The sequence below is a fragment of the Mauremys reevesii genome, linkage group 7 (genome assembly GCF_016161935.1).
Source record: "Mauremys reevesii isolate NIE-2019 linkage group 7, ASM1616193v1, whole genome shotgun sequence".
Classification (NCBI taxonomy): Eukaryota; Metazoa; Chordata; order Testudines; family Geoemydidae; genus Mauremys; species Mauremys reevesii.
In genome coordinates this window covers 64,030,273-64,055,120 of record NC_052629.1, presented here as the reverse complement: position 1 = coordinate 64,055,120, position 24,848 = coordinate 64,030,273, and the positions used below count along the sequence as shown (strand labels likewise).

At 45.7% G+C, this 24,848-nt stretch overlaps 1 protein-coding gene across 4 annotated transcripts in view; it reads left to right on the top strand.

Annotated features, from left to right (window-relative positions):
- The first annotated feature begins 23,880 nt into the window (after positions 1–23,880).
- The window catches only part of VCL (vinculin), a 98,377-nt gene continuing 97,409 nt past the window's right edge, over positions 23,881–24,848 (top strand). For 2 of the 4 annotated variants that reach the window (XM_039546532.1, XM_039546533.1), the window contains exon 1: positions 23,882–24,275. In XM_039546532.1, the coding sequence (XP_039402466.1) occupies positions 24,108–24,275 (168 nt within the window). In that variant the 5' untranslated portion in view covers positions 23,882–24,107. Of the gene's footprint in view, positions 24,276–24,848 lie in introns of all 4 variants that reach the window. The other 2 variants (XM_039546531.1, XM_039546534.1) reach the window with 2 other exon arrangements.

Sequence of the window (24,848 nt, the reverse complement as noted above, 5' to 3'; positions counted from 1 at the left end):
ATTCACACAAACAATCTCTTCCAGAAACCTTCAAAGGTATACAGACAGCAGTATTGTATATTCAGCAGAATACATTGTAAATCAAGCCTTGCTAAATCTTTTAACCAAAACAATTCACATTGGGGCTTCAGGCCCTCAACATTCCTCTAACCTTAACATAGATACAATACAAGATCCTGTCTCTTACTTACTAAAACCTTAAAACAAAGAAATGTATATTTAACTAGCGTGCCTAATTTGTAATACGTATAGGAAACCATAGTAGACATTATAACTTATCCTAAAACAAAAGGATGACCAGAATCAGTCAGAAGAATTGTTCTGGTCTGTTATTCCTTTCTGCTATTCAAAAAGGGTGGCTGAAAGGAGGAAATCAAATATTAATTCTTATGGAACATTATAATATCCTGCTCCTACACCTGTGTATGAAGTACAGAGTTGCTATTGTCAAAGTTAGACTCAGGACTCACAGTTTGTCAGACCACTCTGTTTTATTAGCACAGCGCTTCTGCTAATAACACCCAGATAATGTGAGCCCCATGCAAGACACAAACTATCTTATTTATACAGATAAAAGGATGAGAACTTAACAAGATAACAAAGGGAGCAGAATCAGATAAGTTTACCTGGGCTAGGCATGCATATCTTATTTCCTTACTAATTACTACCCATCTTCTGTTAATGTTTTGCCATTAGCACCATTGTTTATGCCTAATGTTTCTTTTCCTGGCACCTGTATTTCAACATTTCTTATTTCTGCTTAAAGGTACATACAACATTTCTTTAATCCATTCTTATTTTTACAATATAATTCATTCTACTTTCACACTATCATATTCTCCACTCACTGGGGAGGTGTTTGTGGCTATGCACAGGGGGCATTTGTAACCAATGATCTATATGGAAACTCACTTTCTTCTCTACAGACCTCAGGCATCTGCACAGAGATCCAGTCTTTCCATACTTCTCCCCATCCTCCTGCTGCTCTCAGCCAAGTTTGTTTTTTTTGTTCCCTCTCCACAGCTATGTAATATGGTGTGTCAGTATAGACAGAATGATCCAGTAGACTGTGGGGGCATACACAGGGCCAGTGCAACGATGTTTTGCCCCCTAGGCAAAACTTCCACCTTGCGTCCTCCCTGCGTCCCCACCCTGAGGCGCCCCCTCGCTCCCGCAGCAGCTCCCCGCCTCCGCCTTGAGGCGCCCCCCACGGCAGCTCCCCACCCCCCACCCTTCGCCCTAGCTCACCCCTGCTCTGTGCACGAGCACCCCAAGCACGCCATCGCTGCTTCACTTCTCCCGCCTCCCAGGCTTGTGGCCCCTAAGCTGATTGGCGCCGCAAGCCTGGGAGGCGGGAGAAGTGAAGCAGCCACGGCGTGCTTGGGGGGGAGGCAGGACAGGGGTGAACTGGGGCAGGGAGTTCCCCTGCGTGCCGCCCCTCCCCTTACTTCCTGCAGGTGGCCCTCCCCCGCTCCCCTGCCCCAGCTCCCTCCGCCTAAACGCCGGCGGCGACTGGGGTGGCCGAAAATCCGTCCGCCGTGGACGCTGCTGAAGAAAATGGTGCCCCCCAAATCCCAGTGTCCTAGGCGACCGCCTAGGTCACCCAAATGGTTGCACCGGCCCTGGGCATACATCTGGGAGTCAGAAAACCTGGGTTCTATTTCTAACTTCCAATGTATGTTGCATGGTCTCAAGCAAGCCACTTAGGGTTTGTCTACCCAGTAACTAGACACCTGTGAGTGACCTGTTCCAGCCAACTCAGGCTTGTGGGGATTGAGCTCATGGGGCTGTTTCATTGCTGGGTAGACTTCCAGGGTCAGGCTGAAGCATGGGCTGGAGCATGGGAGGGTCCCAGAGCGTGGGGTCCCGCCTGAGCCTGGAAATCTACACAGCAGTGCAACAGCTCTGCAGCCCGAGCCCCACACGCACAGCCAGGGAATAGTTGCTGTGTAGACACACCCCTAGGCTTTCTGTACTTCAATTTCTCCACTTGTAAAATGAAGGTAGTGAGGTTTGACAAACTTCGTAAAGCTCTTTGAGATCTACAAATGAAAAGCACTATAACAGCCAAACCTTATTATTGTGCTCCTCTCTGAAAATACAGTATTAACTCACCGGGCAACTGGGGATCCACCAAATAAATTCACTATTGACTGCAGTAGAAGCAGGAGTAAGGCCACTAGGGTTACCATACGTCCGGATTATCCCGGACATGTCCGGATTTTGGGGTTTTAAATAGCCGTCCAGGAGGACTTTGTAAAAATCTATAAAGGTCCAGGATTTCCCTCCCAAAGCAGAGCGCGGCGCAGCTACCAGAGCGACTGGGCCGGATTGAACCGCTTGCATCAGGGCCTCCAGCAGCCAGAGCCCCTCCGCTGCTCTCCCCTCCCCGGCAGCCTCAGTGCGCCGTGCCGGCAGCACTCTGGGGGGGTGGGGCTGTGCGCTCCACGGGGGAGTGCAGCAGCATGTCTGTGGCAGCGTGTCTGGCTTCACATGGAGGCAGACATGCTGGTCTGAGCGGCACAGTAAAGGGGCTGGGGGGTTGGAGAAGGGGCAGGGGGTCCCGGGGGGCAGTCAGGGGACAGGGAGAAGGGGAGGGGTTGGAAGGGTCTGGGGTTCCTGGGGTGGGGCTGTCAGGGGGAAGCGGTGTGGATAGGAGTCGGGGCAGTCAGGGGACAGGTAGGGGGTGGGATCCTAGGGAGACAGTTAGGGTGGGAGGGTCTCAGGAGGGGGAAGTCAGGGACAAGGAGAAGGGAGGCTTAGATAGGGGGTGGGGTCCCGGGAGGCGATTAGGGGACAAGGAGCAGGGGGGGTTGGATGGGTTGAGGGTTCTGTGGGGGGCAGTGAGGGGGCAGGAAGTGAGAGGGACTGGATAGGGGATGGGGCTACCCCCCTCCAATGGAGTGTCCTCTTTTTTGAAAGTTCAGATATGGTAACCCTAAAGGCCACTAATAGATAAAGGTGAAATAAACAGTAAGGGTATGTCTACACTGCAATAACAGATTCACAGCCCCGGTCAGCTGAATCAGGCTCTGAAACTTGGTGCTGCAGGGTTTTTTCCTGCAGTGTAGATGAACCCTAGGACAACTCTCAAGTTCTGTTCTCAAGCCTCCGAATTACTTCCTCAGAGGCCTTGGAAAATCACTTCATTTGTCTTTTTTTCATCTGCAAAATGTTCATATTATTTGCCTTCCCACAGGGTTTGGTGAGGATTAGCTCATGTTTGTAGAATGCTGCAAGATAAAAAGCTCTGCATAATGTAAGTGCTAAGCATTACAGCCTTGAGTGTCCTTTTGAAAATAAAATTCACGTAATAATTACTGTAGAAGAGCACATTCAGGGCCAGATTTAGGGGCAGGCAACCACCTGAGTTGCCAGGCTTGGGGGGTGCTGGGCTCGGGGTACTGTTTTTGTTATTAGCGACAAAAGGGAAAATAGAATGTTTGAAGTCAAATGTTTCAGGTATTCCGCATGTGGATTCATTTTTCACTAACTTTCTAAAATGTTCTAGACCTTTGTAGAATCTCGTGGAACCTTCCAGACTTTCTGAGAACTACATTTTTCTGGAATCTCCTAGAATGTTGTCAGCCATGCCCTCACAGGTATATAAGGGGTGGGGCATCGCCAGTCAGTCAGTGAGACATAGGAACAAAGTGAAGTGAATTAAGAGCCCAGCTGCAGTAATGTGAACCTTGTTCACCGTGACCACACAACAGAAACACTAACCCAGGAACCTATCCTTGCAACAAAGCCCGTTGCCAACTCTGTCCACATATCTATTCAGGGGACACCATCATAGGACTAATCACATCAGCCACACTATTAGAGGCTCGTTCACCTGCACATCTACCAATGTGATATATGCCATCATGTGCCAGCATGTCCCTCTGCCACGTACATTGGCCAAACCAGACAGACTCTACGTAAAAGTATAAATGGACAATAATCAGACGTCAAGAATTATAACATTCAAAAACCAGTCTGAGAACACTTCAATCTCCCTGGTCACTTGATTACAGACCTAAAAGTTGCAATATTACAACAACAAAACTTCAAAAACAGACTCCAACGAGAGACTGCTGAATTGGAATTAATTTGCAAAATGGACACCATTCAATTAGGCTTGAATAAAGACTGGGAGTGGATGGGTCATTAGACAAAGTAAAACTATTTCCCCATGTTTATTCCCCACACACACACACACACTGTTCCATACACCTTCTTGTCAACTGCTGCAAATGGACCATTTTGATTACCATTACAAAAAGTTTTTTTTCTCTCCTGCTGGTATTAGCTCACCTTAACTGATCACTCTCATTAGAGTGTGTATGGTAACACCCATTGTTTCATGTTCTTTGTGTGTATACATATCTTCCTACTGTATTTTCCACTGCATGCATGCAATGAAGTGGGCTGTAGCCCACAAAAGCTTATGCTCAAATAAATGTGTTAGTCTCTAAGGTGCCACAAGTACTCCTGTTATTTTTGCAGATACAGACTAACACGGCTGCTACTCTGAAACTTGTTTTACTGTGTAATTATGAAACTGTACTTGTGTTTTAAAACTTGAGGAGTGTAAGTAGCGACTAATAAAGGACCTATTTAATGAGACGCCAGAGATATCTATCAAACTCCTATCTACGCAACAATATACGAGAAATACTGTTACTTCTTTTGCCATGCTTAATATGTAATGTTTGATGAATTTCTAAGACTTTCAAAGTTCAGGCTCATTAAAACATATCTTTGATCAATGATGGCCGATGAGAGACTGACATTGCTTGCTATTTTATCGCTTGAAAATGCCATTGGCAAGTCTTTGGATCTCTCTGAAGCTGTGTTTCAGTTTGGGAGGGCAAAGGTGAGAAAAGCGACCTTTTGAACTAATGGACTAGGGTTATCATTCTAAGGCTGTCACCCACTGTAGCTCTATTTAATACTGGTCCACCCAATGTTGATGCACAGTTCAGTTTCTTAATGTTAGTACATTTCAGTTATTCTTAAAATTAAAACATTTCTATAAGCATAGAAGAAATGTACTTTTTATTTGCTTATATATGGCATGAATAAATAAAGACTTACAGATCTTAGCACACAAATTTATCATCTTATATGACAGAGAGAAATCATGCATGCAAATCATGCATAAAAGTTGTGAAATGGGCTATAAATGCAAAACAAATAAAGTATTCAAAAGTTTAACAAATCGAGGGGGAGCACCAAAGATGCTTTCACTTGGGGCACCATTTGATCTAGGGACAGCCCATAGCACATTCCATTCCTATGTTGCATGTGCAGTTTTGCCACATACTGTCCTGCTTCAATGTTGTATGTGTCACAATGTGGCTTAAAGTCTTTCTCAGCATGAATTTGGGATGGCCACAATACTCACTTGTGGTGAAACAATGAGTGAGTACATCCCACATAAGTGCCAGGTGTGCATATGTGTCACTCCCAGCGCTGAACAGTTACTCATATGAGTAGTGCCCATTAAGTATATGGGACTATTCTGTGGGCTTGTCTCCACTTACCGGGGGATCGATGTGTGGTGATGGATCCACCGGTTGCGATTTAGTGGGTCTAGTGAAGACCCACTAAATCACCCGCTGATGGCTCTCCTGTCGACCTCAGTGCGGTGTAAACACCACAAAAGGTTGACCTAAGCTACGTGGATTCCAGCTACATTATTCACGTAGCTGGAGATGTGTAACTTAGGTCGACTGTGCCCCGTTGTGTAGGCCTGCCCTGTGAGTAACTGCTCCCCACTGTAAGGAAGTCATAGTCTAAGCCATTGAGTAACACCTATCCCTAGGAGTATAGTAAGATAGTGAAGTGAGTTTCAGTATGGGTAAGGGGTTGACACTTTGACCCTTAGTAACCATGCAATTGTACAGGCTGTTGCAGGAGAGAAAATAATGTGACCAGTACATTTAAAAAGAACCATATAAAATTACTTACCATAGCTCTTGTAGACATAAATATGTCATAAGTGCAAAATTTTCCAGGTCTAGAAGCATGTGCTGCATGTCCCCATGGAAAACTGGGAGTCCTTGCTTTGCAAACTCCCACTTGTAGCCCTGATATCTTGAATTTTTTACAACTCTCAGTGGTGCAGAGTTCAATATTGCCTGTTCTGAGCTTTAGATCAATGTGAGGTGACAGTGGATGGGGAAAGAAACTGATACATGAAGGCCCTGATCCTGCAGTGAGCTCCACCTGGCATATTTCCTGTGCAGAGCCCCCTGCCCAGGTTCTGTGGGGCTCTGTGTGAATGCAGGGTCAAGTCATGTAGAGGTAAGGGGAAGACCAAGGCCCAATGGTAGAAAGAAGGCAATATCGTTGTATTAGCCTATTTTGTTGTTGTTTAATGCAGATGTTTGAAGCTGCCCTGAGATTTTTGTGTTGGAATAGTACTTCTGGAGATGAATTAATGAGCAGAGTGTAGATGAGGCTATCAAAGATGCATATTCAAAGTAATTTTACATGGATTTATATCTGTAGCACCTATGTGAGGTGTGTATATATAAGGAATTTGTGGCTCCATAGGAACTTAATTCTTGTTTCTATACTGAACAACATGGCCACTTGGAACTTCATAGTGACAGTAGGCATAGATTTCAGATCCCACTGCTCCAAAAATCACAGGCCCTTGGCAGATAAGCTAAAGGAGAATTACTGAGAGTCACATAGGATCTATGACAGAGTTAAAGGGTTCTGAGTCTAGCCCGTAAAGAGAAGTGAAACTCCCTGCCACACACACACACACTTTGTTATTACTAAACATAGTTTGTCATTTCATCTTTGGCAGTGACATATTGTGCCACAGAAGCCCTGGAAAGTCATAGGTGCTGGCTGTGTGGTAAACCAATACTTTCACAAAAGGCCAGAAAACCCAGAACCCTCTAACTCCACAGCACAGAGATGTACAACAGAGGCCACAAACCAGCAAAACACTTGAGTTTTATAACTACTAACGTACTTAAACACGATTAATTGGTTTGGTGGATGAAGGTGAGAGTGTGGAGCAGGGCCGGCTCTAGACCCCAGCGCGCCAAGGGCCTGTGATCTAAGGGCATGAGGGTCTAATACAATACCACACCAGAGAGAGATTCGCCTTCTAGCTGCAGTTGACTCCCACAAATGCATGTCCCAGAAGGTCAGTAGTCATTTCTTGTAAATACAAGCAAGTTCAGAAGTCTTTTAAAATCAACTATAAACCACCATATAAAAAGACCAGTTGTAAGATAGAATACCTGTGAAATAAAAATGTAGGGGGAGACAGACTGTCTTATCAGCACTCAGAATGTTTATTGGAGAGCACACAGCAATGACAGAAATTCTTATGCTTTATGCGATGTTTAGAAACAATTTGCTGACTTTTGTTGCCATTCCTTTTGGGTGCATGGTAACTGTATATTTGATCACAGAGTCAAACCACTTACGTCTGCCCACAGTCTGTTGAAAATCAAACTGTGTTGTGTATAAAGAGTAGTAATGTTATAACCACAAAGAGTAAGGAATTTTCTTTGCCTATAGTCTGTGTATTTTAACAGTATATACACATCACAGCCCCTATTTTATAGATATGCACACACGACAAGAGAGAAGAGAAAATATATTTGTTTGGAATTGTTCAAAACAAGGGAGATTGTATTAGACCCTCATGCTTAGTCACCAGAGTCTCTACCAGAGGTTATATTTGGCTTCATCCCCTTTCTTCCCCACAGCATCTGTTTTCTGTCCTTCAAAACATTCCTCTAGCCAATACTTATGCTAATATCTTTGCTGTTACAATCTTTATAATACTCCAACATAACCTGCTGAAGAGTGCAATGTGGTTGTGGTTAATAAAGTGTTTTGGACCCAGAGTAGTTGGCACAAAAACTCAGTGATGGTGGTGGAGGGGGAAACAATCTTAAAACTCACACTTGTTTGGGCTTCCCAGTGAATGTTGCCATTGCTGGGTCTGTCTTTAAGAAAGCAAACGCCTTCAGGTAGAGACTGAATTTGTGTCCTGTACTGCTCTAAGCACATTAGTCCTGATGATAGGGCTCAAGTTTCCATTGCTCTTGCCTCTGATTAATTTGATCTGAAGATAGAAGACTTCTTTCTGCTGGCCATCTGACCTCATCGATGGGACTTATCCTCTCTGAGTCTCTGTTTAAGCCACCTATAATTGGGGATAACAATCCCGCACCTTCCTACAACAGCAAACTCGCTAAAAAATTACTAAATGATTTTCAAAAACAATAGCTTCTTAGTTTTTTTTATTAAATTGTATACATCTGCTAGGACCATTCAGTGCTTAACTACTCTTTAGAGTAATAAAGTGAGAGGTGACTACAACAGAACAAAACACGGAACCATTGTCATAAGGCAGTGTTTCTCAAACTGAGGTCGCCGCTTGTGTAGGGAAAGCCCCTGGTGGGCTGGGCCAGTTTGTTTACCTGCCCTGTCCGCAGGTCCGGACGATCACGGCTCCCGCTGGCTGCGGTTCACTGCTCCAGGCCAATGGGAGCTGCTGAAAGCGGTGCGGGCTGAGGGATTTATTGACCACCACTTCCAACAGCCCCCATTGCCCTGCAGCAACGAACCACGGCCAGTGGGAGCCGTAATCGGCCGGACCTGCGGACGGTGCAGGTAAACAAACTGGCCCGGCCTGCCAAGGGATTTCCCTACACAAGCGGCGACCCCAGTTTGAGAAACACTGTCATTAGAGCACTCATTGGTAACCAGCTAGCCTCCACCCTGCAGTGGAGGCTCTCAGAGCTGCGTGTAAATCCAGCTATCATTTTGGAAGCTGTTCTAGGGATGGAGTGAACGGAGTAGGAGGAGTTTGGGGAGGACATGGAAAGCAGTTCTGTAATGGTTGTGGGGAGAGGGAAGCAGGCATATGTCCTGCCTGGAATGTAATTAGGGACTTCAACATCTGTTTTCTCCTCCATCACTTTTATCATCCGCTCCTGGCTCTTTACAGTGCACTCTTCACTCTCCCTTCTGCCCTGCCTTTCTATTTTCAAATTTTCCTTCACGATCTCTCTCCACTCCCTGTGTTCTCTTTTTTCATCCTCTGAGAATTGGAGCACCTCTCATAACATGCCCTTCTTGCTTTACCTTGGTCGCTTCCTAATCTGGCCGAGGCACTACACTGGTGTGTTGGGAGTTCCCCTGAAGGCCACATCTGCAGAAACACAAGAAACAATACACCAGTGTTTCTCAAATTGGGGTAGCCGCTTGTGCAGGGAAAGCCCCTGGCGGGCTGGGCCAGTTTGTTTAGCCCGCGCCGCTTCCAGCAGCCCCCATTGGCCTGCAGCAGCGAACCACGGCCAGTGGGAGCCGTGATCGGCTGGACTTGCAGGCGAGGCAAGTAAACAAACCGTCCCAGCCCACCAGGGCTTTCCCTACACAAGCGGTGACCCCAGTTTAAGAAACATTGCAATACACAGAAGCATGATTGATAATTAACACACAGCATTGAATCATTATAGTAAAATACACCTCTTGTAACATAACATTCACTTTCTCACTGTCCCTTGGCAAACACACCTCTAGATGAACACCCTAAATTTGACTGTGAATGGCTAGCCAACTACAAAAGCTGTTTCTCCTCCCTTGGTGTTCACACCTCAACTGCTAGAAGAGGGCCTCATCCTGCCTGATTGAACTAACCTCGTTATCTCCAGCCTGATTCTTGCTTGCATATATATATATATACACCTGCCTCTGGAAATTTCCACTACATGCATCCGACGAAGTGGGTATTCACACACGAAAGCTCATGCTCCAATAGGTGTGTTAGTCTATAAGGTGCCACGGGACTCTTTGCTGCTTTTACCCTAAATGTGGTGAGTTCAGCCCAGGAGGGGTTGGGAGCTCAAGATGGGGCAAAGGGTCTAGGTGTTTTCTTAAGGGGATCACTGCAGGTGACTAGGGACAATATTGTAAATTGTGCCACTATTTTCCCTAGGTAGGGGTCATTGAAGCCGATATGTCACTCCTGAGGGTAAGCAAGGATGAAAGGGTACATCTCCTGCATGCATGTGGCTTCTGACCCGGTCCCTATGCTGATCGCCCGTGTGCCGCTTTGGTCCCTGCACAAGTAATTGCTGATTGGCATGAGAAAGTTTCCTACAATGGGGGGGAAGAAACAAAACAGCTCTTCCAAGGAACCATCGGCAGAGCATTGGCGAGTACCTCCAGGAGAGTATAATCTCAGTGTGCATTAACACACTGTTCCTCCACACTATAGAGCTGCACAGGGGAATGTGGAGCACACTCAAACACAGCTAGTCTTGTACATTTCTAGCCCTTCACCCACTTCTACAATATACACAATATATACAATATACACTAATTCATATAACCAAGCAGCATCAACTCAAAAAGATCACTTACTATGGCTCTGTTCTCCTGCATCATGCACACCAGAGACAGACTGCTGGGACTGGCTAGACCTCTCCAGAGTGGAAAAGAGGTCCTGGCTCTCCACGCCGCCATACGACCCTGCCATGTGCTCCACATTGTCCTCCAACTTGACCTCCTCATCCATGACTTAGTCCTTGGGGTTGGGTCCACTGTCCACCGCTTCCAGCCCCGCCAAAGTATCCATGGGGCTCTTGGCAGTGGAGGTGGGGTCACTGCCAAGTTTGGTGTCCTGTTCCTTATAGAAGTGGCAGGTCTTCAGCGCAGCACCGGAGCAACAGTTTGCCTCCTTTGCCTTCTGGTATGCCTGCCTCAGCTCCTTGATCTCTGCATGGCATTGCTGCATGTCCCATTTGTAGCCCTTATCCAAGAAGCCATGAGAAATTGGCTCATAAGTATCGAAGTTCCTATGGCTGGAGTGGAGCTGGGACTGCACAGCGTCCTCTCCCTGCAGTGCCAGCAGATCCAACAACTCAGGTGTGCTCCAAGTGGGAGAGCTTTTGCTGCGTGGAACTGCCATGGTCAGCTGGGAAGATGTGAGAGCAATCAGGAAGTGGAATTTCAAAAATTCATGGGCTCTTAAAGGGAGAAGGGCAGATGCTGTGTACCTGGGTGCAGGGCAGTGGAATTTGAAATGCTTACCAGAGCGGTCAGGATACCTCCTGGAGGCCATTAACAGCAACATAACCAAGTGCAGTGTCTACACTAACACTTGGTTGATATAACTTTGTCGCAAAAAGCTCTATGCCTCTCATCGAGGTGGTTTTATTTTGTTGGCAAAGCAGGAGTGTTTTGTCGGCAGAAGGAGCATAGCAGCGTTTACACATCCACTGTTTTGTCGATGAAACCTGACTTTTGTCGACAAAACTGTTTAGTGTAGACAAGGCTTCTGCATGTATTTAAATCTTTGGAGGATCAGGGCCTTTATGCAATCCTGCACATACAATATTGATACTTATGGTCCAATCCTTGAAACATTTACTGCCATATGTAGGAACTTACTGCCTACTATAAGCAGGCAAACTGACTTCAGTTGGTAGCAGGAACATCCCTCAACATCAAGCACTTAGAGATTCTACTCCACTGACCATGGCACTTGCTATTACAGTACACTGCATCCCCACATAGTAGCATGCAATGCAAACATCCAAGTACAGCAGTGTTTCTCAAACTGAGGTCGCCACTTGTGTAGAGAAAGCCCCTTGTGGGCTGGGCCGGTTTGTTTACCTGTCCTGTCCACAGGTCAGGCTGATTGCGGCTCCCACTGGCTGTGGTTTGCTGCTCCAGCCCAGTAGGAGCTGCTGAAAGCGGCATGGGCCAAGGGACTTACTGGCCGCCACTTCTTTTCCACCATTATGTGTGAATTCTCACACCAAACTTATTCTACTTTCAGTAAAAGTAACATGAGACTTTGTTATTACTTATTAAAAGATCCTAAAGGAAGTGACTGATGGAGGGAAAAGGGCACTAGCGTACAAACCAGTGACCCATAGTATATTTCCAACAAAATTCAGGGCTGCAACTGCTCAGACAAAGTGAGCAATAGAACTAAGTAACAGATCAGTACAAGACAGAACTGAGTAACATTCTGGGCACACTGGGATCTTTAGGGTTAAGATGATGGGACAGAGATGCATTAGTATTTCCTTATTTCATTATGGGCCTGATCCAACTACCATTATAGTCAGTGGAAAGACTCCTAATGACTTCATTCCAAGTTGGATAAGGCCCTAGGACAGGTCTTGGTCACCCGCTTTGTTTGGTCTTGTGTTAAGTTTGTTTTATAAAAAAAAAGTCTATGTTGATACTTTAAGCAACATAGCACCTTTACAGCCAAGGAGCTCTGTCTTTATTAACGTTCTTATTATTATCCCAATTTTACAGATGGGCAGAATGTAATAAAAAGAGAGAGGTTACAGCCCTGAAGTCAATGAGGCTCTATACAGGTAGAAAGGTCTGCCCGTACTGAGCTTCTTGAAGGCTTAAATGACACTTACTCAAGTTCTCACTGTGACAGATATTACAGATACATTGAAACTAATTTATTTTTATGGAAAAATGTGACTCAAGTCTTCTCTCTCACCTTGTGCTTCTAGGTGTGATGGGATTAGTTGCTTTCTTCAAACAGGACAAGCAAAGCAGTGACTGCAGGGAACTTGTGTAAGCATGAACGAACTATCAGGAACTATCAGCCTGAGCTATAGCATTATGAAATATTCAAAGACCATCATATCAACTTTATAAATGTCATACCTATGTATATACACTAGCATTTCTATTTTAGTTCCATGGGGGAGGTATCAGAGTTTCTTGCAAGAACTAAAATTGCCGGGGGGTAATTAATGTAAATACCTAGGCAGATAAACAAGCCTGAAGAAACCTCACCCCCTGTGGGAAACAGCATAGACTCGTTTTACTTGGATGGAGAAGACTGGTAAGCAAAGAACTGTATCAACTGACCAGCCTGATATAGGAGGAAGGTTCACTCTCACCCAAACCAAGAATTGGCATGAGACTGTAATAAGAGGGAAAGAGCCTTCAGAAAGGGTTTGAAGTACTTTGTTCCTATCAGGCTCTCTTTGTGGAAGATGGACGATTGTCTGAAAAGCTAAGACCCGAATATAAGCTATTTATTGTTTTCAAGCTACCTTTTCTCTGCAATGCTTTTGTTCTGAATAAATAATACTTTGCTTTATGAAGGTTGGCTGATCACTGGTTAACCCTGTCTTTGCTCCTGAGAACAGGATGGCAGGTGCTGAAGTAAGGTCAGACTTGCTAAGTTGATCACAATGAATTGCAGGAGAAACCACATCCTAAATCCCCAGCCTGGAAGGAAAATCTCCTGCCCTGAGAAAGGTGGCAGCTTGAGGTCTAAGACCTAAGTGAGGTGCCCTCAAGGAGGCCAAGAAAGGATCAGACTGAGGGGCAACTTACTTCAGGAACTGTGACACTCACCATGAATTAGTAGCAGAGCTGGGGAAAGAATAGAGGTTTCCTGACTCTTAATCCCTTCACTCTAACCGCTAGGACACTGGGGCTGCTAAGCATTACTGTATTACTAATCATAATAGGTAGTGCTTCTAGACTATATAAAATATTTTTGAAGGGGGAAGAAAACGTCATCTTTTTTTTTATTTGGTCTGGGAATAAATTCTTGAATGTCTGTAATACCAGACCAAATACAGACACAAATAAAATAACTCATACTTCCCACCATGCACTCAATAACCAGAAAATATTATGATCAAAATCCATCATATTCTAGCCAGCTAGGAGCTGGTGAAATAATAAAGCCACATATGCCAGAGAAAGAATCTGGCAGGAGGAGCATAATTAATTTAAAATTACAAATATGGAATGTTAGACCAAGCAAAAGAATATGATTTAAACAACAAGAGACAACTGAAAAACTATTACTCATCTGGAGTCAAGGAGACAGACTTGAACATTGCAAAGTAAAGGAAAAACAATTTAAAGGCAACTGCTGTTTAATAGTATATTGAACACTCAGTACATTACTAGCTGATCTTTTGGTAAATATGCTAGCGTTTAGTCTCAAAATTACAGTTGCCCATGGTACTAACTAGCAAAGCATTTAAATGATGGACCTATAATGCAGCCTTATAACATAGTCCTGAAAACTGACCAAACCAGGCAAAAAATCTCTCTTTGCCCACTATTACCATGACCAAGAAGCAGCAACTTATTCAGCCCTTTAAAAAAAACAAACACATAACTAATCACTCTGACCTTTTAGGTGGGCATGATTTTGGAAGGATGCTAAAATGGCCATCTGTTCTTTTATATTTTATTATGCATACAGTAACAGTACCTATTGGAGCCACTGTAAAGTAGTAGTTTAGAACTGCCAAACAAGATTTGTTTTCTGTCCTTTAAAACATATACATGTATGCATAGTTGGGCTACAACTCACTAAAAAACCCTGAAAGCTATTGGGGTTTTTTAAAATCAGATTTTAGCTCATTTTTAATTTCCACAAAATATAAATAAGCAGTTTATCAGGTTTGCATACTTCTGCAAAATGGAATTTCGCAGATGATTAGTTCATAACATGAACTAATTGCTTTTTGTAATTCCCAGCTGCTGCACACTTATTTCCAGGAGAATTTTTACTGGGCGCTCATTATTACTGATTTATAATATGCAAAACTCCATCTGCTGCGCCTTGACGTGGCTGCCAGTCCCAACCACAGATAAAGTGGTGAGGATTGAGCACAAGACCAACCTAGCCTCATAAAAACATTTCACTGGTTATAGAAATTGAACCAAGCTACCATTCTAGTAAAAACGAACACTGCCAACCCCTTATATTGCATGAAGGCTCTAGCAAAAGTCAGTCTCCAGAAGCCAGGATCCCAAAAAGTTTGATGCTACCAGCAAAAAACAAACAAAAACAAAACACTACCACCACTACCAGTGCCAGAAAAGAAAGGATGATCTCTTTCACAGGTTTTATTTTTCATCGGTCCTTTGGTGAGTGAAGAGTTCGATTCTTGAGCCACAGGCTCATTGGCAGACTTTGCAGGTGGTGTTGGAAGACAGGGTTGGGCTGCAATTGCTGTGTGACCATTCTCTTTCCTTTCTTTTCTGGCATTTTTCTGTGATTAGTACAAGGCAATTTTCCTCAAAAGTGGACGTTCCCTCTCTGACAAGTCTTCGCCAGTTAGCCCTATCCTGGGCTGCTGTCTCCCAGTGTGCGGTGTCAATGCCACATCTCTTGATGTTTATCTTGAGGGTGTCTTTAAAACGTTTCTTTTGTACTCCTTGTTTCCTTTTTCCTTTGGTGAGTTGGGCATACGGCAGTTGTTTTGGTAAGTGTACATCAGGCATGCGCACACAGTGCCCACTCCACCTCAGCTGGTGCTGGATAATCAGGACTTCAACAATGAAGATGTTGGCCTCTGTGAGGACACTGACATTAATGTGATGATCCTCCCACTTTATGTTGAGGATCTTCCAAAGAAAGTGCTAGTGCAGGCATTCCAGATTTTTCAGGTGTTTTCTGTAGGTCACCCAAGTCTCATAGCCGTAGAGGAGAGTTGGGATTACCACCGCTTTGTAAACTAAAAGTTCAGTATGTGTTCTGATGTTGTGATTGTTGAACACCTGGCAAGACAGTGTGCCAAAGGCAAGGCTGGCACAGCGAATTCTGTGCTGAATCTCGACATCTATGTCCGCCCTCTGTGAGATATGGCTGCCAAGATAGGCAAAGTAGTCTACATTTTCCAATTCTTTGTCTATATAGCTCTTCCTTGCTGGGTCTGATGATTGAACGGGAACTGGCTGAAGGATAACTTTTGTTTTGCTGATGTTCAGACTTAGCCCTAAGCTTCCGTAAGCTTCAGAGAAGCAATTAAGGGCTGTTTTAAGATCCTCCTTTGAGTGTGCAACTACAGCACAATCATCTGCTTACTGGAGTTCAGTTATTGTTGCCGATATTATTTTAGTTCTGGCACGGAGATGAGAAAGTTTGAAGAGGTTTAACACAGTACAGTACTGTATTTGCTTTGGTTTTTTGGTCTCTGATGCTGCCTGATTGCATACTTCCAGTTCCAAATGAGGAGCGTGGTTAACCAGTCAGTTCGTAACTCTGGTGTTCATAACTCTGAGGTTCTACTGTACTAATAGGAAAACTCCTGAATACTAAGACCAATAAGCTGTTGGAAAAGGCAAAGGTGGAGCATAAGGCCTTGGTTACACTTGCACGTTATACCGCAATAAAGCCTCTCAGAGCGCTCTACCTTACTCCCCGTCCACACTAGCAAGACACGTAGAGCACTCTGACTCCCTGGCTGGAGCGCTCCTGGTACTCCACCTCCCCGAGAGGATTAACAACTGTTGCGTATTGGGTGAGACACTTCAGTGCCAGTGTAAATGAGAAGTAATGTTACAATGCTCTAATTGACCTCCGGAAACGTCCCATAATCCCCTTAACTGAAGTGGCCTCTCTTGTCTTTGTTGTGAACTTGGGATGCAGAAGTGCCCTTTCAAAGCTCCGTTTCAGAGTGCTGGCTGCTTATCTGGTCCGAAAAAACAAACAAACAGCTAATGTTTGCTTTGAGTGAGTGAGTGAGTGAGAGAGAGAGAGGTGGGGGAGGAAGGGGGGTCTGAACTTACAAGACAGCATGCTGACACGCTCTCAGCACCCCAAAACACACACTCTCCCTCCGCTCATTTGAAAAGCACATTGCAGCCATTGTAACGCTGGGACAGCTGCCCATAATGCACCACTCCCAATGCAGCTGCAAGTGCTGCAAACATGGCTATGCCAGTGTGCTTTAAGCTCTCAGTGTGGACAGACTGGAGCGCTTTCCCTAGTGCGCTCTCTGAAGGCTGGTTTAACTTAAAGCACTCTACAGCTGCAAGTGTAGCCAAGCCCTAAGAAAGCAGGCAAAGCAGTGAAAAGCAACATAAGGAAAGATAAACAGAGATAGGTTAAAGATCTAGCAGCTGTAGCTATGATAGGAAACCACAGAGCCGTTTACCGAGTGACTAGAACCCTGTGTGGAAATTTCAAAACAGGACATAGGCCAATAAAAAGCAAAGATGGGAAAATGCTTACATCTGAGGTAGAACAGAAAAACAGATGGGCAAAGCATTTCAGGGAAGTCCTCAATAGGTCCAACCCCACCTCAGCACCAGATGTTGATGAAACATTTGAACCTGATTGACTTGACATTAACATTGGTGTTAGAAGTACGGACTGCAAATCAAAAAAGCTGAAAGTATAAATCAGCAGGAGATGATCAAATTACAGCAGAAATGCTTCATACCACCATCCTAATTAAAGTGACAGAGCTGTTCAATGAAGTTTGGGTAAGAGATCCATCCTGACCAGAGGAAACATGGAATCATTGTCAGAATACCCCAAAAGGGTGATCTTACTGACTATAACTACTGGAGAGAAGTTACATTAATCTCTGTTACATGGAAAGCTTCTGCTATATGATACTACCCAGGTTGAAAGATGCAGTTGATGCAAAGCTTGAGCAGGAAAACCTGTGTGGATCAGATAGTCACAGTGAGGACCATCAGAGAAGAATGAATAGAATGACAAGCTCCCCTCTTCATCAATTTCACTGGTTTTCAAAAGGCATTTGATAGCCTGCACAGACATACATTGTGGAATATTCTTCAGTCCCACAGAATCCCAGCTAAAGTCATCATCATCAAGATTGTGTACAAATCTGTAAAGTGGTCTGTAAGGATGTTGTCTGGTTGTCCATAGTGGTTCAACATGGACACTAGTGTAAAACAGGGCTGCATTTTATCTTCACTGTTTGGCATTGCCATAGAGTAGATAATGAAGGAGGGTATTAGCAATACAAACTCATAACTTGGTGATCAAGAATAACATGGCAAAATGCACATAGCAACATTATCTATAAAGTTATAAACATAAGCTGTAATCATGACTGAAGTATGTTTCCCAGATAAGTCTGGGGAGTGGCTAAACCACTTCCTTGGAGACAAAAGGCAAGCTGATGCCTCAGCCAGGTGTCAACAAGGCTGATGGATGATTACTTGCTAAGTGGCCATTCTCTGGAATGGAACGGAAGGGGGCAGGGGCAAAAAGCTACATCCTAGCAAAGAAACAGCATGGAGTTTCCTTTCTTCACTAGACTGCCTGTTACCTTGCTCCCAGATGGAAGTGCTCTTCAAAGTGGGAACAGGACTATAAAAAGAAGGGGCAGAGACTCAAGACCACCCCCATTCTCCACAGCTGAGAAAACAAAAGGAAACAGCCTTTGGACTCTGGGAGAGGGGTCCCGACCTGAGAGTTTGGTCAGTAATCTGCTGAAGCGTGTGATGAGAAAGTTTGCTTTGCAGCTAAGATAGTTTCCTAAATAAATGCTAGAAAAGCATTTTATCTGTATTTTTCTTGTAACCATTTCTGACTTTTGTGCCTCATTACTTGTACTCACTTAAAAATCTCTTTTTGGTTAATAAACTTGTTTTACTATGTTATCGAATCCTATCTGTTTAAATTGAAATGTTTTAGAGTCCTGTGACACCTTGTAGACTAACAGATGTATTGGAGCATAAGCTTTTGTGGGTGAATACCCACTTCGTCAGATGCATGTGGTGGAAATTTCCAGAGGCAGGTATACATATGCAGGCAAGAATCACTCTAGAGATAACGAGGTTAGTTCAATCAGGAAGGATGAGGCCCTTTGCTAGCAGTTGAGGAGTGAAAACCAAGGGAGGAGAAACTGCCTTTGTAGCTGGCTAGCCATTCACAGTCTTTGTTTAATCCTGAGCTAATGGTGTCAAATTTGCAAATGAACTGAAGTTCAGCAGTTTCTGTTTGGAGTCTGGTCCTGAAGTTTTTTTGCTGCAGGATGGCTACCTTTAAATCTGCTACTGTGTGTCCAGGGAGGTTGAAGTGTTCTTCTACAGGTTTTTGTATATTGCCATTCCTAATATCTGACTTGTGTCCATTTATCCTTTTACATAGGGATTGTCCACCTTGGCCGATGTACATAGCAGAGGCATTGCTGGCACATGATGGCGTATATTACATTGGTGGACGTGCAGATGAATGAACTGGTGATGTTATGGCTGATCTGGTTAGGTCCTGTGATAGTGTCGCTGGTGTAAATATGTGGGCAGAGTTGGCATTGAGGTTTGTTGCATGGATTGGTTCCTGAGTTAGAGTTACTCTTTGTCACTTTTTATAGATCCAGATTAACACAGCTACCCCTCTGATACTAAAACATTTCAGGTAACTATTTAAGGTAATAAACTGGCATATTATTCCCTTAAGGAATAATGCACTTAATATATTTGTACTGTGCAGGAGTGAGCTGGGCAGTACAGGGCATACAGTACAGGATGTATTGCGGGTCATCCTGCAGTATAACCAAGGTGTGTGAGAGCCAGGGTGTAACTGGCAGACTGCAGTTACACACAGACACTCAGGATGTGGCTTGCATGCTGGAAGGCTGTTTGTGAGCAGCCCAAGTAGGAGTTACTACAGCAAGTCATTTAAGCACCCAGGTTGCAAGGGAGAGGTGACAGTCCCCAATAGTCTGGATTGTCCCCCAGCATGCCACAGAACTATACGCAAAGTGTGTCATAGTTTAAATCTCAATAACACGCAAGTCATAATTAATGTGCATTTCAATTCCACACTCAAGAACAACTGAGGGGTGGGGGTGAGGGGGTGCTCGTAAGTACATTTTGAATGTTATTAGAAAACTCAACTAAACTTTATCGAGTGTATTAACATATCTGGTCCCAAACAGCACTGGATCCTATAACACGGAAATAAACTGTCTGACTTCCCCATTATACATTTCTCTCCCTCTCGCTCACATACACACACATATAATCCCACCATGCTAAAAGAGCTAGTAGTGAAATTGCAGCATTTGACAGATTAGAGTGTATCAGAGGTATTCTGGCAACCCACCAGTAGGGCTCCTGGCATGGGTGATTTCACTGGGATTCTGTATAGGTACAGTGATCCATCTATGCAAATTTCATTGTGGGATGAGGGTTCTAATGGATTCTTTATTCATATATTGCCAAGGAAATTTCAAATAAAGAAGTCATCCCGTTTGTACTGAAGTATTTAAGAGCTCTCTCAGAGACAGCCTCCAAACCACTGTTTCACAGCACAAAGTAGCACTCTTAGGACAAGAAAAAAAAAGACAAAAGAATCCACAAATGTTGTCCAAATTTCATCGAATGTGGGATATAAAAGTCTCAAATCCTTAAAAAGTTGATGCACATGCTTAACTTTATTACTGTGAATAGTCCCGATATCTCAAGAGAATATATAGGCAAAGCACAGTAGAAGCAATACCTGTGGGGTGGGTGAGAGGGATGGACTATATACAGAGGAGCACATAATAGTTTATTAGGGTTCAGAGGAGTATTGGAGGCCCTGACACAGCAATCTCATAAACAACAATGATTTCACATGAAGCGTGGCAGCATTTTGCAGACCTTTTTCTGGAATGCTATAGCAGTGGTTTTCAAAAAAATTTTCTGGCGACCCAGTTGAAAAAAACTGTTGATGCCCATGACCCAACAGAGCTTGAGGTGAGGGGTTTAGGATGTGGGAGGGGCTCAGGGCTGGAGCAGAGGATTGGGGTGTAGGGGTGAGGGCTGCGGGATGGGGCTGGGAATGAGGGGTTCAGGGTGTGGAAGAGGGCTCTGGGCTGGGGTGCTGGAGGGGGTCAAGACTGGGCTGGGGATTTGGGGTGCAGGAGGGGCTCCAGATTTGGGGGGCTCAAGCAGGGGCAAATGGTTGGGGTGCAAGAGGGGCTCTGGGCTGGGAGTGCAGGCTCTGGGGTAGGGCCAGGGATGAGGAGATTGGGAGGCAGGAAGGGGTTCCAGGTTGGGGGAGGGCTCAGGGCTGGCACAGGGTTGGGGCATATGTGGACTTATCTTTAGCAGCTGCCGGTCAGCAGCACAGCAAGGGTGGAGAGGCAGGCTTCCTGCCTGTTCTGGCACCGTGGACCGCACTGCGCCCTGCAAGCGGCCAGCAGCAGGTCTGGCTCCTAGGCGGAGGCGTGCAAGCTGCTCCACGCAGCTCTCACCCACAGGCACTGCCTTCCCCACCCCCCCAACTCCCATTGGCCGGGAGTGCAGAGCCAGTGCTCAGGGCAGGGGCAGCACGTGGAGCCCCTTGGCCCCCCTGCCTAGAAGCCGGACCTACTGCTGGCCGCTTCCTGAGCGCAGTGCGATGTCGGAACAGGTAGGCACTAGCCTGCCTTAGCTGGGCAGCACTGCCAATGTGACTTTTAACATCCTGGTCAGCGGTGCTCACTACAGTGACCTAGTGCCTTACACGCCGCAAGCCAGTACTGGGTTGTAACCCGAACTCTGAAAAACACTGTGCTATAGGCCTGTATGGGAATAATACATTTCAGGGATTGGCAATCTTTCAGAAGTGGTGTGCCAAGTCTTCATTTATTCACTCTAATTTAAGGTTTCGCGTGCCAGTAATACATTTTAACGTTTTTAGAAAGTCTCTTTCTATAAGTCTATAATATATAACTAAACTATTGTTGTATGTCAAGTAAATAAAGTTTTTAAAATGTTTAAGAAGATTCATTTAAAATTAAATTAAAATGCAGATCTTATCAGTTTAGTGCGATCCTTGCCCTTGCTTTTCCTTGCTGAGTTTTCCAATGTCTGGCACTATTTGGATACTTTAAGCTGCACCCAGGCTTCTGCGTGATCAGTTGTTAACCAGCTCTGAGAGGGACAGAGGACAGATTTCATATGTGAAAAATACCTGTTCACACAGGTATGTAGATCCAAATGCTGAAAGCATTGCAAATGCAATTTTCTTCAAAACAGTTAAATTTCACTGGCAGGGACACCCAGCAGGTCAGAATAGAGGCCCCATGATCTCTCTCACTAGCTTCAAGTGTACTCTGCACACCTCTAAACGTTGATGCCCACAATTCTGAGCTTTAACTGAATGAGCTGCATTTCGAAAGCTTCAATACCCATCCACTGAAATACAGACAAATCCAAGCTGCTTTCGTTGAACTTTTCAGGTTTAATGAGAAAATAAAGCATTGGGCCAAAACACTGGAAATCTTGAAATCTGTAAGAAAATTCTGATTCTAGTTCTTGCACGTACATTCTAATCTCAACATCAAATGCAGTGCGCTGTTCCACGTGGCGTGATGGTGATGTAAGCAGCAAGTCAGGACATTAAAATATCCTAGTACAGTGGCACTGGAACAATTTTTGAGGTGGGGGTGCTGAGCTGTGCCCCCTCTTGCCTCTGTCTGCACTCCTCACTGCCCCAGGCTGGGGCCAGTAGGCCATACCAGGGGGAGGCTGCAGGGCCCTGGGCCCATGGCTGGGACCCCAGGCCGGCAGCAGAGCCCCTGGGACTGGTGGCCAGGACCCAGGCAGTGTGAGTGCCACTAAAAATCAGTTTGCATGCCACCTTTGGCACGTGCCAGAGGTTGCCTACCCCTGATACATTTGGTCAAGAAATTCACCTACATAAATTCATCTATAACCTATTGAACTCCAGGGTTTAAGGCATTTTATTCATAATCTGATACACACTATCAGGAGCTAGGAGTCTTGCTTTGAATGTAACAATTACTACTGCTCTTTCTTCTATTTGGGTTCCCTAGCCGTAATGTTTATTTTCCTCCAAACACACAAGCCTATTTTAAAGCAAATTTCCATACCTTGGTTACTACCACCACTTTAGATAGATGGTTATGAAGCTGCAATAGTTTTAGAAGTCCACTTTACTTAACACTCAGTTTAATTTTTGGATTTCGTTCACACAGGACAAGGAAAACCAGAGTCAATTTCACTTTCAGGTGCCCAATCCTGCTAAAGCTGCAAATAGCATAGGAGACCATTTAGGCAAATAAACACGATCTTTGCTTGGAATAAAGAAGATTCAAACAGCAGAAGTGCTTGTTATAAGTGTCCTATCAGCGAGGAAAGGTGCAATACGTAATATATTAAAAACATTCAAAGGGGATCCCGGGTCACAAATGAAGGATGTAGCTGGAATCCTCAGAACGAGGATAGAAACCTATGTTAGCACAACTTTCCTTTGCACCACAATCTCTAGGGGACAAACGTTTCCGCGATAGAAGCATGACATGTAAAGTTCCGCCTGTCTCTCGGAGAACATTGTTTCAAGAAGTAATTTCTTCAAAGTAAGATTCTTCGCGAGAGAAAGCAAGAAGTGGTTTGCCCGCCCTGGGCGGGGTGGTTAATATGCCTGGGTGTAAACACACAGCCCCATGTGTGGAAGCCACTTCTGAAAACCACGTACAGCCTATCGAGCAGTCCCAGAAACTAGCACTGAATAATAGTTTTTTTTGGAGCTATCGTGGGAGAAAGAGAGAAGAAAAAAAGCCCACCGAATCTTACAAGTTGTACCTAGGGACGAAGTTCCGGCTTTTCGCAGCAACACACAGGAATCTGAAAACAAATCGGTAGTTTTTTGACCAACCCCACCTTCCCTCCAGGAGTAGGAATTAATCCACCCCCGGCTCCCTTGGAAAACCAGCGCCTTAAAAGTAGCTGCCAACACCATACGCTGGTGCATTGAGCCTAATAGAAGCACCAGATCCCCCTCCCCCGCAACGCACCTACTAGCCCGTCAGCTGGAGCGTGTGACCAGCTGACCGGGCGGGGCGTTCCCGCGCCCTCACGCTTTTGGAATCCCGCACTCCCGACTCCCCCTCCCGAGTTAGCCCGGTCGCTTCGGCTTTAACCATCTCCTTATATGGACACCAGAATGTCTGACGTCATCCAACTCTGGGAAACCAGAGCCTATGCAACCAAACTTGGTTGGGAAAAGCGGGCCGGAGCCGTTGGAATGTTGATGGACGCGACGCCGCAGCCATTGGGAGCCACCGGCAGGGCTCCGCCATTGGGCGGGAGCGGCGAGTGGGCGGGGAAGGGGAGGGGTAGGTTGCACCGGTTGAGAGCCCCCGCCGGGCTGCGGGATGCGACGAGTCAGTGGGGCAGGCGCTGCTGAGTGAGGAGTGCGGCGAGTTCGAGTCCCGCGACTGGCTGAGCCGGGAGTTCCTGTCGGGCCGCTGTAGTTTTTCCGCGGGGTTGGCAGGGGAGCGGCGCCGCCGCCGCCGGAGGGGAGAGGTTCGCCAGGAGTTTGTCCAGAGTTCGGGCCCCGGCCCCCTCGCCACGCCGCCGCCATGCCCGTCTTCCACACCCGCACCATCGAGAGCATCCTGGAGCCCGTGGCGCAGCAGATCTCCCACCTGGTCATCATGCACGAGGAGGGGGAGGTGGACGGCAAGGCCATCCCGGACCTGACCGCCCCCGTGGCCGCAGTGCAGGCTGCCGTCAGCAACCTGGTCCGGGTGAGTGTGGGACGAGGACAGCCGGGCACCCGCCTGGGAAGGGCTTCCCGCGCCAGCCGCTCCCGGGCCCGGCTCCCCTGCCTCGAACTTCCCTCTCCGCTTAGTGCCAACCCCTGCACGCCCCCTGACCGTGTCTTTCCTCGCTGCTCCTCCTCCTCAGCGCCCAGGGCAAAGGATACTCCGTGTGCCCTAGTCACCGCCAGCTCCCCTCTCCTCCTGCCCCCGCTCCAGCCTCCTCAGGGTGCGGTGAGAAGTGATAGCACCAGCCGCAGGGCCACTCGCCCATCCCTCCTTGTCACAGGCACTCTGCAGCTCTCCCCTAGGTATGGGGGACAGCTCCAGCCCCTCTCTGTCTTATTTTCTTTAGCCAGGGTTTATCAAATCTCCCCACCCAATAAAACTTTGTATCTATAGTTTACATTCACATACACACACAGTCCACTCACAGTAACTTGCTCCTTTCTGCGTGGCGGAAAGATGCTGGCTTCCTAAGTGGTGAAGACGTTTCAGTTCAGAAATAATTGGGTCCTGCATAGAAAAGCTTTTCTTCGGTTTTTATTTTAAAAAATACAT